The 16925-nt window shown below is 48.6% G+C and overlaps 1 protein-coding gene across 1 annotated transcript; it reads left to right on the top strand.

The window, feature by feature from the left end:
* The first annotated feature begins 8645 nt into the window (after nucleotides 1–8645).
* Nucleotides 8646–14314, top strand: dla (deltaA). Its single transcript, XM_076092026.1, has 11 exons — nucleotides 8646–9398; nucleotides 9555–9857; nucleotides 10163–10223; nucleotides 10318–10575; nucleotides 11514–11574; nucleotides 11691–11821; nucleotides 12521–12690; nucleotides 12863–13079; nucleotides 13214–14003; nucleotides 14100–14208; nucleotides 14309–14314. Exons 1-11 carry the CDS (start codon nucleotides 9330–9332, stop codon nucleotides 14312–14314), a joined length of 2175 nt encoding a protein of 724 aa, XP_075948141.1. The 5' UTR covers nucleotides 8646–9329.
* The last annotated feature ends 2611 nt before the right edge of the window (nucleotides 14315–16925 follow it).

Below are 16925 nucleotides of genomic sequence, written 5' to 3'. Positions count from 1 at the left end.
AACAGGCGTGTGCCGCGGGTGTCGTCTCGCCTCCCCTTCGCCTGCTGTCCGACTCCGGGGTAAAAAGGGGGACCGGCGGCCATGAGAACCGGGGCCCCGGGCCCTTTAATGAGGGGCGAGCTGTTTCTTATCAAAGATGGACAAGCCATCATTACAATCATCATTAGAAGCTGCACAATGGAGCACGCCTCCCTTAGCTATGGATGGGAAAATCCTGCTACAGAGCGGTGAAGGCGGCGGCGGGGGAGGAAATAATAATAATGAAAAAAAAGAAAGTCTGTCTATTTAGTGAATCTGCAACAGTTACGTCTGGCGAGGCAGCACGGCTCATCGGGTGCAGCTGAAAGATTCCGACTTCAAATAAAACAGCGACACAAAAAAAAAACGTCCAAATGAACTGCTGCACTAATGTGTCCTCCAGCAGGAGCTCCGTCCTCCGCGTCTGAGACTTCACGTCACCAGGCAGCTCGGATATAACAGCGCAGAGTTGGTTGTGCGTAAAAAAACTTTAAAATGAGGGAATATCTTTGGGTTCAGCGGTGTTCAACCGACTCAGAGATTAAACTCTTCTTGGTCATTTAAATAAAGAACTTTCTAAAATATAAGTCAGGTGACCGGGGACCGATGGGGGGGGGGGCTGTTAAAGAGATGAATTGATAAGACCAGCATCAGAGTCTGCATGACGACAGAACAGACTTTGCTACTTTTATGGTTTGAGTCACGAGGTTGAAGTCTGGATTTTATTTTATAGGAAGCAAAAAAAAAGTGCTGACAGTGTCATCTGAGAAAGAAAAGTGAAAGAAATACTGTTTTAATCTCCTTCGACTTGGAAGAATTGAGAAGGATTAGACAGCTGGGATCCTTTCAGGTGAACAAGGACTGCAGTGGACCTCCAAGTCCGACATCTCCAATCAAGCGTTCCCTTTATTCTTTTGGATCTCAGCCACAAATTTGCAGTAAGTTCTGATTATGATCTCTCTGTCTGTCATTCAGCGTTCTGTTTCATTCCCTCTGGGGGGGGGGGGGGTCGATTTCGTCCAGTGCACCGTAACCCTGCTCCGAGTTTGTCATCATTAATGTTGGGCCGAAAAACATGTTGCTCCTCTGTGGCCTTTCCTCAAGAGTCTCCTCCAAGTCCTTTTTAATGCTCTCCGCTGGCCTGTGGCCCTGGTCGCAGGGAGCATTGTCATGGTGCTGAAGGTGGAGGGGATACACTGGGAGGAGGTGTGTGTGTTGGGGGGCAGGGGGGGTGGTGGGCATGACGCTGCAGCAGTGGCAGCTGGCGGCCCAGCTTGCAGGGGCCATCTCTTCACAATGGAGAGCCTTCCCCCTGGGGGCCAGTGATTTAGGACAGGGCTCTCTGGACAGGCCCCTGGAGGGGAGGAGAGAGAGAGAGAGAGGACACTGGCTTCTCATTCCCTCCCACCTCCACCTCCCCTCCTTCTCCTTGTCTTGTCCTCTAAAGCTTCCCTGCTGGTTCTCTTGCTCTCCCCCCCTGCCCCACACACACTCCCCTTTGCTCCTCCACACACACACACACACACACACACACTCCTGACACCCTCCGCTCGTCCCACCGTGGCTAAGCTCTCTCCTGGGACGAGCAGCCCGGCCTCTGGACGGGGAGCATTCCTGAGGTGTAGCACGCTAACGCTAGCCGGGGACACAATAGGGGGACGACAACAGGTGCGTGTGGATCCTCTGTCGTCCAGCGGCAGCTGAGAGATAGGGACGGGGCGGGTGAGGGGGGGGGGGGGCTATTATGGCGCCATTATCCGGACCTCTTTCCTCCAACAAAAACAAGTTTTTTTTATTTTTTATGTGTAACCTGGTCTTGTACCCACCCTGCCTCTCTTTCATCCTCCCTCCCCAGCTAGCACCTGCCACCCCCGGGCCCTCCGAACCAGCCCAACGGCCACTTATCCCGAGTTTCAATTCAATCAAACCCCGACTGCACGACAAACCTGATTCCACTTGTTTAAAACACCCACCACTTACAGCCACCATATTGGAGCCATAGAAATCATCCAGGCAGCCACCTCTGCACCCCCCCCCCCCCCCCCCCTCTGTCCCTCTGAATTATGTTGTGTCTCAAATGAGCAGTCATACAGCAGATTGTTTGGTGCAGCCACTTGATATAACTGGTGACAATGCCTCTAACAGAGCGAGTGTCCTGGGGGGATAGGCAGTATTTGGTTACTGCATCCCTGATCTCTCCCCATTGTGGTCGGCTCCGGGTCCCATGGAAGGTTGAAAGGGGGTTTGGGGAGGGGGGCATGTGCGCATATGTGGGCCCACAAACGCAGGTGCCTACATCTGTTCATTTCTGGGCAGATGCTCATGGTTGTGGAGATAGAGAGGGAGAGTTAGGGAGAGAGAGAAAGAGGGAGAGAGGGGAGGGGAGGTGGACTTCCTCCATTTACTCTGTCATCACTCACACTGGTGATTAAGCCTCGATGGAACCAAACTGGAGTAGAAAGTAGAAGGGGGACAAATGGAGGACTGCACTTCTTCTGGGTCCAAAATTAATATTTTTTGAAAAATCAGCCATGTTGTTTCCTCCCCACTTTAAATACACTGCATTTAGTTTCTGTTCACGGTTTGGACTCTTAGACAATAATGTGCTTTCAATTTGGTGTCAGCTGTTCAGCCCTTTCCTCTTTCAACATGACACAAAGCTCAACTTGTGCCAACGCCATAGATTCATCGATTAACCCGGACGTTTTTGATTGTAAATGAAAAGTCATTTCTTGTGCACAAATGTCAAGCATTTGCTGTCGAGCTTCTCAAATACGAGTTGTCCCTCGTCGTGCTCGTGTATTTCACCGGTAAATCTTATGGTTTTGGTCAAACAAGACTAATAATTTAAACGTCACCTGGGGCTCTGTGAAATTGAGATGAGGATTGCTGTGATTTCATAACTGTGACAATAAATAAAAATGGCAAATTAATTGATTATTGAAAATACACAAACTCAGTGTTGGACTTCCGAGCAAATCCTTTCAGCCGGGTTCCAAAAATCTGCCAGAAAAAGCTGAAACCAGTGAAGTGGAGGCTGTTAGAGCGGCAGATTAATCTCCAGTTATACACGTGGGCGTCCTCCTACTTGTGCCCGTGTAGTGTTTATGGCACAGGTGACTGCACGTCACTGATAAGCTGTTGGTCATGACAGGGAAGATACGTGGAAGATAACTGCTTTTTATTGTTTTATGAGTTTATTGGATGTGATTTTATTGCATTGTGGCACAATAAATCTATCAGCAAACAGAGCTCAGTGTGCTCATCTACTCTACTTTTATTTTCACAATCAATTAATTAACATTTAACAGCTTGTATTGTCCCTTTACTGTACACCACGTCAGATAGGTGACTAATGAGAGACAATAATGTCTTTACCTTCCACAGCAGCTGGATTCTCTTGATATCACGTGATGCTTTGAGTGATGCGTTTGTGTCGCCCTCTTGTTAGGAGCTATGGCAGCTAGACGTGGTTTAGGTGTGTGTGACGCAACACGGAGAGGCGACTGATTGTTCTAAAACGACAAGATGTTAGCGTAGATTCTGCAACGGCAACAGTTGTACCAGAATAGTATTTCTTCACACTGAAGGCTTTTCTCTAAACTCTCTTCAGAGTTTGATTGACAGGTGGTTCGTCCAATCACCCGCCAAGTATTTTGTGGCTTCCCTTTTCCGATAAAAGTGCTGCAGTGATGACGTATTTTTGTAGGCCAACCGGGAAGTTACGAGGATATTTCGATTGGATTTGGGATTATTGCAGATAATAAGGTTTATGATACTCACACGTTTTGTTCAGCAAGATAATCTTAACAAATGAACACAACTTTTATGATTTTTGATGCGTGAATACAATCAGCAGAAGTAAAAAGCTAACGTTAGGCTATGAACTAACTACTCTATGGTGGCGTCTAACCAAAAACACATTAAAATACTCATCGATTTCAAGATGAGGGAACAGGAAGTGCAAAGAGTGCTGACTCATTTCTGGGTTTTCGGACTCATTCGTGCAGCACTATGTCGGCTTCTCCGATACTTCTCGTCGATAGACTCAGTGAGGCTTAGAGCATTTAAACATCAGCGTGCTAACATGTCGTAATGTTTACCAAGTTTGCTAATTAGCCGTGAACACAAAGTGCAGCTGGGATGATGGGAATGTGGTTAGTTTTGCAGGTATTTGGTCCATAAAGCAAAAGTATTGGACAAAGTTATTACAATTCATCCTGGGGACATGAATGTCAACTTCATGGCAATCCATCCAATAGTTGTTGAGACGTTTCACTCAAAACCACAAATGTGAACCTCATGGAGGCGCTAGAGGAGAAGTTAGAGGTCTAACAAAGTCAGAAGGATTCATCCTCTGGGGACCGTGAATGCTTGTACAAACTTTGACGACAATCCAAAGCCGTTGAGATATTTCAATGTGGGCCAAAGTGGTGGAACGACTGACCGACCATCACAGCAGCCGTATAGGAAACAAAATGACAAAAAGACAAGAACATTTTTTCAACCTTTTTGAATTTTGCCACGAATTACACTTCATTTCTAAATTGTACATTTCTAAATTGTAGATGTATGTAGAAGACATTTTTACACAAACTTGAGGTATGTGGCCCTCATGGAGCCATATGGTATCCATGTAATAATGGGGTATTCTCAGAGGAACATGAATGTGCGTTTTCATCCTCACTACATTTATTAAGTTTATAATCGATGTTTGTTTAACCCTTTAGCTCGTGGTCATCTCGGCGGGTTGATCTCTCATCGGCTCTAGCTTGAGTGTTTGTTGTGTGTAAACGCGCAGCATCAGCTGTGGGGTTATCGATTTTATTCATAGGGACCCGCATATGTTGTGGTGCGTCACCCCGGGGTGCGCGGCAGATGTGTTTTCATAAACATTGGCACGCGACTGGCCACGTACTGCTCCCCCTTTTTACCTCCCCCTTAGGTCCCCAGTGCGTCCGCACACACACAGACAGACGCACACCACCCCCCTCCCTACTCACACACACTTATAACGTCTCTGGGCCCCCCACGTAATTACTGCGGCACTCTTCCCATAAACTTAAGCTCAGCACGTCTCCAGTATAACAGCAACGTATGCAAATGAGAGACAGCAGCCCGGACCGGGAGCCTCGATGAGCCGTGGGAAGCCGTGGGGAGACTCGCGGAGCGCCGAAGAGCCCTGGGGAGCCGCGGATCTGGCCTGTGGCCCCCTTCTTCCAGCAGCTGGCCACAGTAATCTGATCTGGACACAAAGGAGCCTGTTGATCTGTGCGTTTCAGCAGGTAAAACGGGCGAACCAGACGGGGAAAGACAGCGCGGGTCTCGTCCTAAACCAAAGATAAACCTCACGGATAAAACGCCACATCACAGCAACAAATAAATTCAATTAAAATTGAATGAAGTACAATAAAGCACCAATTAATGAACTCACTGAATAGCATGTAATAATTCTAATTGATTACTGCAGTAACTTTTCGACAGTTTTTTTATGCGTAATCATCATTACGCACCCGCAGGCCGCGTGCGTAAAAGCTTCTCCTCCTGAGAAAGTGCTGATTGAAAACCTGCCATTTCCTTTAGGCTTTTAGCCTACAGTTTAAGCACGAGTGGCCTCTATAAGACCCCCCCCATTCCCCTCCTCCTCCTCCTCCTCCTCCTCCTCCTCCTCAACTCCATCCAACCCTGGCAGTGATGGTCTGGTGCCTTGCTCCTCCTGCATCATTCAGGGAACGGAACCACCAACCCCGGCACCATCACTCACCGCGCTAAAGCTTTCACTCCGGCTGAGGATGCGTCGATATTTCCTAAACACTGCTGAGTTCAGTGTAAAAGAAAATCAATTGATCGTCGCACAGTATAGTACCCTCCCTCCCGCATACCCCCCCCCTTCCCCAATCGCCGCTTCATATGATCGATATCGTGTGATGCGCGCCGTGTTTACGTTCCCACGAGTGACCATGTGGTGTCTCTCCTCCTGGCTTCCCCCTCGCCATATGGCCCCGGAGGGCCCATACCGTTACAGGTCCCTTAACATGCTTCCAGTTGAGTGTAGACGGAGCCCGGTGGACAGAGGCGCATAGAGACGTGCGCTTCAGGCCGGAGGAGGGAGGGAGGGCAGCAGGGAAATAAACGTCGTTTTCTGGATGTGGAGGAGGAGGGGTGGGGGAGAGTTAGTGGCAGATGGCTTGTAAGGGTCTGTCCGCGTCTGAAGGCGTGTCGTGGTCCTTCACCGAAGACCCCCCCCCCCCCCCCCCCCCCCCCCCTGCATTCACAATCAATGGAAATTAAAGCGCAGAGAATGGATGAATAGTCAGACCCCGAGTCACCCTTTTTTTTTTTTGTTTGGCGCAGCTACTGGTGGGCAGGAGTTAAACTACAGCAGCCCCCTACAGTAGCACTTTAGTTAAACAGTCAGAGCTCAGCCGGCAGCCTCTTGGCCCTGGAGAAGAAAGGGGGACAGAAAATATACTGTAGGGACGAGTCCTAAATGGGCAGAGTTTATTTATTTATTTCAGTTGTACTGGTTCAGCTCCTGGTTTCAGTTCTGGCTCTAGTTTGGTTTCTTTGCAGTGTTCAGATTTAGTATTATCACACACACAGTTTAACTGTGGTGAAGTGCACAACAACTGACTGAGAATGGTTTTGATGTTGCGTGGAGGTTTTCAAATTAGTTTCCCGCATTATGCCTTTTACTCCAGTTTGCAGACATTTCCATCCTTATGTTAGACGCGTAGTTCACTTAATATGTTCCCACATTGGAGGGTTAGCCTGCAGCTCGTCGTGCTTTCACTTTCTGGGTGTTAACAGCTGTTTTAAAGGTCCAGTGGCACCAAGCTATAACATTTCAAACCCTTCTCCGTTCAGGACCAAAGAAGTCTCTTCTTCCTCTGAGTGAAAAAAAACTAGATTGTTTTCTTCTTGTCACGTTAGTTGTGATGGTCACGGTCCAGCCGGCGTTTGGTTTGAGAAAGGAGAGACGGACAGCTTTATTAATGGAGGAGGACTTCGTTTGGTTATTGCTGCCATTGATTAGAGGTAATAAGTAACTAGACACATCAACCCTGTTATGTGACATCACAAGTGAAGGTACTTTGGGTGAGAAAGGGAAAGCATGTCACTTTTATTGGGGGGGGGGGGGGGGGGGCCTCCCCTGACAACCGCCCTGACAACCGCGTGTGCAACAGCAGGTAACGGGGAACCGGAGAGGCGCACACAACAGAACGGCAGCCGCCGTGACGCGCATATCTGAACACAGTGACGCAATGTACGTGCACGGTGCAGCCCGCGCGCACAGCCTCGCCATATAGGCCCCCCATCATAAAGCAGAAAAAGAAGAAGAAGAAAAAAAAATCACTCTTCTAATGAACGACCTAATTAAGAAACAACCCCCCCCCCCCCCCCCTCCCCCTTCTCCTTATTCATACGCGCGCGCATATGCACACACCACATTCACACAGAGACATATTTAGAGAGAAGAAGAAAAAGCAAATAAATGCGATATGCGTCCGGTTATGTTTGTTTGAAGTGAAAAGTGTGTGTGTGCGTGTGTGTGGAGGAAAGGGTATTGTGTATGGGACGTGTGGGCGCGCGCGCTCAGCTAAGGGAGGCGCGCGCACGCTGTTATTGAGGGAGAGCAGGTGCTGGCCGAATTACCATACAGCTGAGGAGGGGGGAGAGAGAGAGCAAACTTATTCCTCCACCACACCACAATAACAAAAGTTCCCCCTCATGTTGGCCACGCGAGCGACTCCAGTGCGCGCGCGCGCCCTCTTGCACGCACGTATACACACATGTATACACGCGTTTTTTCTTTTTTTTAATCTTATCCCGGAGAATGAGAAGAAGGGGAGAGCAAAAAAAATGGCGAAGCAGGAGTCCAGCCCCTCAAGTCGTTTACCTCACCACACAGCTCTGCCAAGGAATGTTTTCTTTGGTCTTTTGAGTCGATTCAAAGCATCAAATTCTTCCCACAACCAGAAATACCAAAATGCAGAGTGGTGTGCATGCAGAGGAGGAGAGGAGGAAGATAATGAGCAGGAGGAGGAGGAGGAGGTGGAGTGTAAACAATTAACTGAGTCAGGGTTTAGACTGAGAAACTTATTTTTTTCTTTCTCTTTCTTTTTAGAACTTTTGAATCAACTTCAAACTGTTCGTTTTTTTGTGGGTTTGTTTTTTGGCACTTTACCCAAAAAACATGTTATGACACAAAAAAAAGACAAAGAAGTTTGTCCAGTGAGGCAACAGCTGGAGGAAACCAATTCAACACACGCGCCACTTACACCCTGTCAGAAGGAAATCTGGCATTGTTCAGAAGTCTTTACATGTCGGTCCTCTGCGTTTCATTTAAAGGAAACTGTGTGATCTCCTACAAATAAACCCCAAAACACCCGCATAGCTGATTTGTAACGCTGCAAGCTGTACCCCCTCTGAGGATGCTCTCTAAAACCCGTGAATTCATTTCTGTAAGATAGTTCACTTTTTGTTTTTTCCTCAACAGGTTATCTATCCGACAGTCTTTTCCTCCGCCTGTAGGAGTCACACAACTTTCCCTCTCTCTCTTTTTTTCACTTCATATTTGGTCGAAATACTTTCACACGTGTCCATTCCGGGCTCAGGTATTAACGCTGTAGAGCGCATTCTGCTGCAGGGGTAAATAAGGGGGCTGCTGGGTTATACTTGCATGGGATCCCATTGTAGAGAGCCGGGCCAGATTGGGAGGTGAAGTCGGGAGGAGGAGGAGGAGGAGGGGGGGGCCATTTGCATGTTATTACCATAGCATGTGTCAGGCAGTATATAACAGGCTGCAGGCGGCCTCGGCCAGAGACAGACGCACAGTTCAGAGTGAGGAGAGACATTGGGAGGAAGAAGGAAGCATGTTGGACCAGTGACAAATCTGTCCTTGGGTTAGACCTTCAAACAACAACAAAAAAGCTACTTCCTAAAATTTGTCACTTTCCCAACAAACAAATCAAGGAACCCATCTTTTTTTTTTGAAATCTCTCTTTACGCACTGGATTATCGCTTTATAACGGAACTGGAGGACTTTTTTCTTTTAGTTCACATCTCTTGTTTTGTGACTTTCTTTTTCTTTTCTTTTTTAAGGTTTGGGATTTATCCTCTTTTTTTGTTCCTCGGGACATGAGAGCGGCGTGGCTGACAGCGGCAGCAGTTGACGAGAAAAAACAACAACCCCGCGAGGCGACAGAAACGTGCTCGATGCATCTTCCCCAGAGGGCTTGAAGAGGAGGAGGCACCCTGAGGACAAGCCGAGCCCCGAGACTTTCTACTCTATTTATTTATTATTTATTATGTATTTATTTAATATGGGGCGCGTCATCCTGCTGACTCTCGCCGTCATGTCCATGTTGCTGTGCCAGGTAAGAAACCGATTCTCTATTTTTTCCCTAACAATGAACCATCACCCCCCCCCCCCCCATCATCCTCTCCTCCCCTCCCACCACAAAACACACACACACACATACGCGGTATACTGAGTGTGAAGCTGGTGATAATAAGCTGCTTTTCCAACGCAGGGGTTTTGTTCGGGAGTTTTCGAGCTGAAGTTGCAGGAGTTCCTAAACAAGAAGGGGGTGCAGGGCAACAAGAACTGCTGTAAGGGGGGCCTGACCTCGTCCTTCCAGCAGCAGTGCGAATGCAAGACCTTCTTCAGGATCTGTCTGAAGCACTACCAGCCCAACGCCTCCCCGGAGCCCCCGTGCACCTACGGCGGCGCTGTGACGCCCGTGCTCGGATCCAACTCGTTCCAGGTCCCCGATGTCATCCCGGAGAGCTCGTTCAGCAACCCCATCAGGATTAACTTCGGCTTCACGTGGCCGGTAAGTACGGCCGTCCTGTGTGTCCATTTCGAAGTGAACATCAGCGAAATCGCGCCATTTTTTTGAGAGAGGGGAGGGGGGGGGGGGGTAAATCCGTGCGTAAAAAACGCGCTGCGGCACGATTTCTGACCACAAAATTCAGGGTTGGAGAGCGCAGAGTTTTGTGAGGGATTTGGTGTCACCGGATCAGGTTAGGCGGTTTGCATTCAGCACAGTGCGCGCATAGAAGAACCGCCTCGGGCTGGATGTTATCGCCCACATCTCTCCGCTGGCCACCTGTCTCATGAAGCCATTTGTCTTCCCAGGGGACCTTCTCGCTGATCATCGAGGCATTACACACCGACTCCAAAGACGACCTCTCCACAGGTATGGAAACAAACACCCTCCCCCCCATTTTTTCAATATTTTATCACATTCACGCACCTCCTTAACCAGTCCGCCTCCCACATGTGCACTCCAGAGAATCCAGACCGCGTCGTCAGCACCATGACCACCCAGAGGCACCTGACGGTGGGCGAGGAATGGTCCCAGGACCTGCACACCGGCGGGAATACGGAGCTGAGGTACTCGTACCGCTTCGTGTGCGACGAGCACTACTACGGGGACGGCTGCTCGGTGTTCTGCCGGCCGAGGGACGACGCCTTCGGCCACTTCACCTGCGGGGAGCGCGGGGAGATCGTGTGCGACTCCGGGTGGAAGGGACATTACTGCACTGAACGTGAGTAACAAAAAAAAACTCCATAATGCGTTATGGGAGCGTGTGCACGTGTGAGTTGCTGGGAATATATATTATATTTTAAGACGCAATAAGCGTTCATAGAGGACACGTTGTAACACAAAGAGCGTGTGAGACCATCGTTGTTTGTTGTTAGTGTAGAAAATGTATAAAAAAAGTTAATTTCTGTGTCGGGACTGTACTCAGATCCTCTGAGTGCCGTTAGAAGGCAACTTGTGCGTAAACACCACACGCACCCCCTCCTTCTCCTCCCTCAGACGCACACACACACACGACCACTTGATTTATTCTAAGGAAAGTTTTTTGGGGAATAATCTCACGCGTGCCATAAATTTACATGCTACCTTCCGATTGGTTGCTCCGGGAGTGGGCCCGGGCGCTGATTGGCCGAGGCGGGGGAGGTATTGTTTGAAGTGGGCAGCTGCCGGCAGAGAGGAGACAATGGAGCAGCTGTCGTGCACTGGCAACACACTCGCCAGCTGTCCACTCTTATCTGCCCCAATCCGAGACATTAAGGGGAGTGTGTGTGTGTGTGTGTGTGTGTGTGTGTGTGTGTGTGTGTGTGTGTGTGTGTGTGTGTGTGTGTGTGCACAGAATGAATAAAAGAGTTTTGACCGCAGCGAAGAAGACGAAAAAAAGAGAGGGTGGTGGGGTGGGTTTTGAGGGGGTCTGTGTGTGAGTGTGGCACACACACATTCACACACTCCCTCCTTTGTCTCAGCACTATGTTAAGCAGAACATTCTTCCACGGTGATAAGGAGAGTTTTAAGGTAACAGCGAATGGGTTTAGGAGCCCCCCCCTCTTTCCTTTCTTTAATTATAATACTGAGATGTAGGTGATGCGTTTTTACGTCTTCAGCAGCAAACAAAAAATCAGACTTTCTTGTCCTAATAAAAGTCTCCTCTCTCCTCCTTCGCAGCGATCTGTCTGCCCGGCTGCGACGACGAACACGGCTTCTGTGAGAAACCTGGAGAGTGCAAGTAGGTTTCCTCGCTTCGTTCATCATTAATTCAGTGGGGGGGGGCGCATCGAGGTAACGTGAGTGGACTGACCGGTGCTTTGCCCCCCCTCCCTCTTCCTAATTGGACAACAACAGGTGCAGAGTGGGATTCAAAGGCCGCTACTGCGACGAGTGCATCCGCTACCCGGGCTGCCTCCACGGGACCTGCCAGCAGCCCTGGCAGTGCAACTGTCAGGAGGGCTGGGGGGGGCTCTTCTGCAACCAAGGTGAGGAGAGAGTGTGATGAGAGTAACGAGTGATGAGGAAAGACAGGAAGGAACCAGAGAGATTTACTGCTGGAAAGACGTCTAGGTTTTAAAGTTAGGTTAAACAAAGTGCAGGTTTTTTTTTTTTTTTTTTTAGAAATCTAGGTTTAATAAAACTCTCCTTATATCAGCATTTTGATGACTTTATGTCAATGTGAAGCCCTAACTACATTTGGAAGAATTTAAATGATGAAAAAAGAGATTCTTCCACCAACTTTTGCCTCATTTTCTCTGAGACACCTAGGCATCTTTTGACCCGGCAACCTCAGTTGTAAAATCACCGAAGCCATGCTCACTGGCTAGGACAGTGTTAGGGGACGGAAAGTGGACAAAGAGTCCAAGCTTTAACAATCGGCACAAGATCTGCCATCTTTTAAAAGTCTGCAAACAGACAAGAGACGGGAGAGGAACGAGACGAGGCGCCACCATAGCGACGCCGTGGTAAAGAAACAACAGAGCAGCAGTTGTCTCGAGATGAGCAGCGAGAACAAAAGGGCAGGAAACAAAAACAACCACAAAAAAAAGTAGAAGAAGAAGAGAAGAAAGAGTCAAGTGTGCCAGAGGACAGAAAGACATTCTTCTTCTGCTGCTGTTGTGCTGCCATGTGTCGTGTGCTGTGACTAAAAAAAACCACATGTGCCGCTGTGTCTCTCTCTCCAGATCTCAACTACTGCACTCACCACAAGCCCTGCATGAACGGAGCTACTTGTAGCAACACCGGCCAGGGCAGCTACACCTGTACCTGCAGGCCCGGCTTCACCGGGGCCAGCTGTGAAATGCATGTCAGCGAATGCGCCGGGAACCCCTGTCGCAACGGGGGCAGCTGCGCGGTAAGTGTTAAAAGTTTGGTCTTTTCTTTGATGAATTTGGAAAGAGAATGGAGACAAAGTGTTTGAAAAGAGCACGAGAACAACCGAACGGGTGCAGCATGTTGAGATTCAAAAGTTTGAAGCAGCTGTGAGATCCTGATGTCGAGCTTGTCCTATTCCCCCCCCATCACAGGATTTGGAAAACACTCACACCTGCACCTGCCCGCACGGCTTTTATGGCAACAACTGCGAGCTGAGTGCCATGACGTGTGCCGACGGGCCCTGCTCCAACGGCGGCCGCTGCGCCGACAACCACGACGGCGGCTACTTCTGCCAGTGCCCCACCGGGTACGCCGGGTTCAACTGCGAGAAGAAGATCGACCACTGCACCTCGGGCCCCTGCTCCAACGGTAAGAGCCACCGGTCTTCATTGGTGTCATCGCTCACAGTTTTGTCTGGCGCCTTTCAGTGTGCTTCCAACGCCAACACCAACGTCGTTCATTCGGAACCAAACATTCACTCCTCATCTCTGTGGTTTTTTTAGGTGCCCACTGTGTGGATCTCGTCAACTCTTACCTGTGTCAGTGTCCGGACGGTTTCACCGGCATGAACTGCGACCACACCGGGGACGAGTGCTCCATGTACCCGTGCCAAAACAGCGGGACGTGCCAGGAAGGTCCCGACGGTTACACCTGCACCTGTCCTCCGGGTTACACCGGCCGCAACTGCAGCTCGCCCATCAGCCGCTGCGAACACAACCCTTGCCACAACGGCGCCACCTGCCACGAGAGGAACAGCCGCTACGTCTGCGCGTGCGTCCCCGGCTACGGCGGCAGAAACTGCCAGTTCTTGCTTCCGGAGCACGCAGCAATCCGCGGGTCAGAGGTGCCCTGGATGGCCGTGGGGTCCGGCATGGCCCTGGTGCTGCTGCTGCTGGCGGGGTGCGCCGTGCTTGTTGGATTTTTCCGATCAAAAGTCCAGCGCGACGGTCCGATAGAAACCGTTGGCGAGGGAGAGACAATAAACAACCTGACTAATAACTGCCACCGCAGTGACAGGGACTTGGCGGTCAGCGTGATGCCGACACCGGGCGTCAAAAATATCAACAAGAAGATGGACTTCTGCGGCGATCCCGACGAAGGATCCCCACCGGGGAGGAGCAGCTACAAGACTCGCCATCCGCCCGCCGACTACAACCTCGTACACGAGGTCAACTACGAGCAGGCGGCTAAAGAGGCCATGCTGGAGGCGGCGAGGACAAGCGCCTGCGAGGACAAGTGCCAATCCGTGGACTCGTTTGAGTTCGAGGAGAAACGCAGCAAACGTTTAAAATGGTAAATATCTGTTACGGTCTCTCAGATAAACGGCAGCAGTGTTGCTGTCGGAATGATACAACTTAACAGCGTGTTTCTTTCTTTTCTTTCCCGAAGCGATGCGTCAGAAAAGAAAGCCCCAGAAATGTCTGCATGTGCGGACACCAAGTACAAATCTGTGTTTGTGATGTCGGAGGAAAAGGACGAATGTATAATTGCAACTGAGGTGAGTTTTTGCACGTTTTTCTTTCAGTGTAAGAAGGTGTCCGTCTGTGGTCATTTCGCCAACAAACGCTCATATATGTGTATTGTTTGTGTGTCTCCAGGTGTAACGAGCCACCAGTGGGCTGCCCGTTGCTCATTTGCTCTATGGGAGAGTTTTTATACTCCTTCAGATGCTGCTCTAACCCTAGGGGGAGGTGTCCCGCCTTGAGACTGCTGCTGATACTGAGACGTTTAACTGATATTCAGAGTGAGCTGGTTCTCTACTGGAAAATAAGCGCAGGCAGCGGCGGCCTGTGGGATAAGAACTGGCGGGGTCAAAATAAATAAATAAATAAAAAGAGTTTTACGGTTGAAAGTAAAACTGCCACTTAGCTTTCTGTGCTGCCTTTTAGAGGGGGAGTAAAAAAAATGAAATATAAACGGACACTGTCTCGTAGCGATAACGTGCGGCGCTGCGGTTGTTTTGCAACATTTGCACCCCGGGCCTTTTCTCTAACCCACACGCCGTTGCTGAGCGCAGGAACTGCATCAAACGGTGGATGTTTGGCCATACTGGCCTGTTCTTCACGAGGCTGTTCACATGGGCTGTGCACCCATCACTGCACCTGTGAGGACTGTATGTATACTTGATCACTGTGTTAACTGAAGTGCGTTTTCTCCCCCACCACCCCCCACCCAGCCCTCCAAACCATTTATGACATAGTATTGTTCTTTTTTTTGTTTGTTTCTTTTTGGGACATGAAAACTTTGTCTTAATTAAATAAAATAAATGTTGCTTTTTTTTTTATACAGATTGTCCTTTTGTAAAATAAAGAAGAAAAAAAAACAAGAAAAAAGTTTAAAATTATGATTTAATTTAAGTTAATTTAATGATTTTGTGTTATTTTTATTTTGTATTGTATATTTGTGATGTTTGTTGTGATTATTTAAGTTTTTGTTCAATGATATTTGCAAAGGCACTTCAGGTCAATGGGACTTTTTTTTAAGAAAATGTTATTTAAGAGGGATTGTACTGTACAAAGTGTTATGTTGCCGTCTCCTTTACCGTTTTTGAATGAAGGAATTAGCCAAGACTATTTTTCCAAATAAATATTGCTAAATGTGAAATTTTAAATTGCGTCCAAACTTTTTGTTTTGTCCGTCTGCGAGCACTCTGAGAAACACTTCTTTCGTGGGTCTGTGAGCAAAGTTAACCAGTAACATCTGTTGTCTTCCCCTGGCGACCCCGTCGTGGGCTTTTCTATGCCCTCGCTGTTGCCTACTGCCAGGAGTTGAGAGTGTCTCCCTGGAGACGAGAGAGGGGGCCTATTCATGAAAAAAACAATGTCCCTACGCTAGATTTACTCTCCTATTCCTCCTCCTAAAGAACGAGTCAGGTAATTCATGGCTCTACGCTTCGGATCAATGTGGAGTTACGCCTACTGGACATCCAACACTTTCTGTTTCCACTTTCTCTCACTAACATCTGAAGCCTTTTCACTGCAGTAAAGTTTGTCACATCTGAGCATCACGTCGGAGGGAAAACAAACTTTCTCCATTTTCTCCCCAACGACCTCTTTAAATTCCCCTCAGTTCTCTCTCTTAATTGCCCCACAAAGACGCTGATTGTATTTAGACACAAATAACTGTAAATCATCAGCCCCGGCCTCTGAAGGGGTTTACAACCCCGCGGCATTATGGGAACAGACTTCAGCAGACAATGATGGAATTGACAATGGGGCACACAAAAGGCCACCCTTGGGAGAGCCTGCGTGTCCCTCGGCATGCTGGGAGAAAAGAGAGCAACAGGAACAGATGTTGTCGAGTAACAGATGCCTTCTGGCCAGAGTTCAGCCTCGACCAGCCAGACCTTCAAAGGCCCGAGCTGCTTCAAGGACAGACGGCTTTCACGCCGGCTTCATGAGAAACCTGTTGTTGGTGTTGAGTGATGGAAGAGATAAGAGATCACCTCAGAGGACTTGTGTGTTGAGTGATGAACACAGACAAAAGAAACTACAGTATCGCTGCAGGAACACAGAAAGCACGCGAGCAACAATTTCAGAAAAGGAAAGATATTTCTCACATTTGAAAGAAGCTTTTAAACGCCCCAAAAACAGCCGCGCAAACGTCACAAAGAGCGACCGTCTCGTAAAAATATAGTTTCAAGTTGTTTTGTTGCGAAGGCCAAAACAACTTATTGACAAAAGCTGCAAAACAACTGTCAGAAAATGGTATAAAATATGTCCACGACAATTTCTGTTGACTGAATTGATTTGCTGGTTTTGTCCGACCACCAGTTTCACATCGCATATTTACGACAGCTGGCTGGCTAGCTAGCTAGCTCATTCCGCCATGTTTTTAATGCTACGCCGGTCACAGCGGTCTGCCCGCCTCGCTGGAGAAAGACGAGCTAACGTTAGCGAGCTAACCAGCCACCCGTCTCCGAAGTCCGCTCACTTTTACGCCGACACTTTATGGCCCCACTGACGCGGTTTCTCCATAACCACGAACGGCGAACTGCATTTTCTTTTGTACTTTTGTCCGTTCCGCTTCCTATTCTACTTCTATGCTGCGTGACGTTCAGCACATTTCTTTATGATAATACATCAGAACTTATTAATACTTGTCTTGAAGTATCTTTACAATGTGGTGCGGCTACTTTAAACGTAAATAAATCTAAATTCTTCTTCCACCGATGCTTCACACAAACACAACCGGTCGTTTAAAATAAGTAACATT

Source organism: Anarhichas minor, unplaced genomic scaffold (genome assembly GCF_050575085.1).
Source record: "Anarhichas minor isolate MPS153535 unplaced genomic scaffold, ASM5057508v1 ptg000014l, whole genome shotgun sequence".
Taxonomy (NCBI): Eukaryota; Metazoa; Chordata; class Actinopteri; order Perciformes; family Anarhichadidae; genus Anarhichas; species Anarhichas minor.
Note: the sequence above shows the minus strand (reverse complement) of the source record. Positions and strands in the feature narration are given on the sequence as shown.

Bases quoted from the DNA above. Each gene is read 5' to 3' on its own strand.
- dla (XM_076092026.1), top strand. From the start codon at position 9,330: ATGTATTTATTTAATATGGGGCGCGTCATCCTGCTGACTCTCGCCGTC. The intron at 11,575-11,690 runs GTAGGTTTCCTC...GGACAACAACAG, and splicing joins GAGAAACCTGGAGAGTGCAA to GTGCAGAGTGGGATTCAAAG. The intron at 14,004-14,099 runs GTAAATATCTGT...TCTTTCCCGAAG, and splicing joins CGCAGCAAACGTTTAAAATG to CGATGCGTCAGAAAAGAAAG.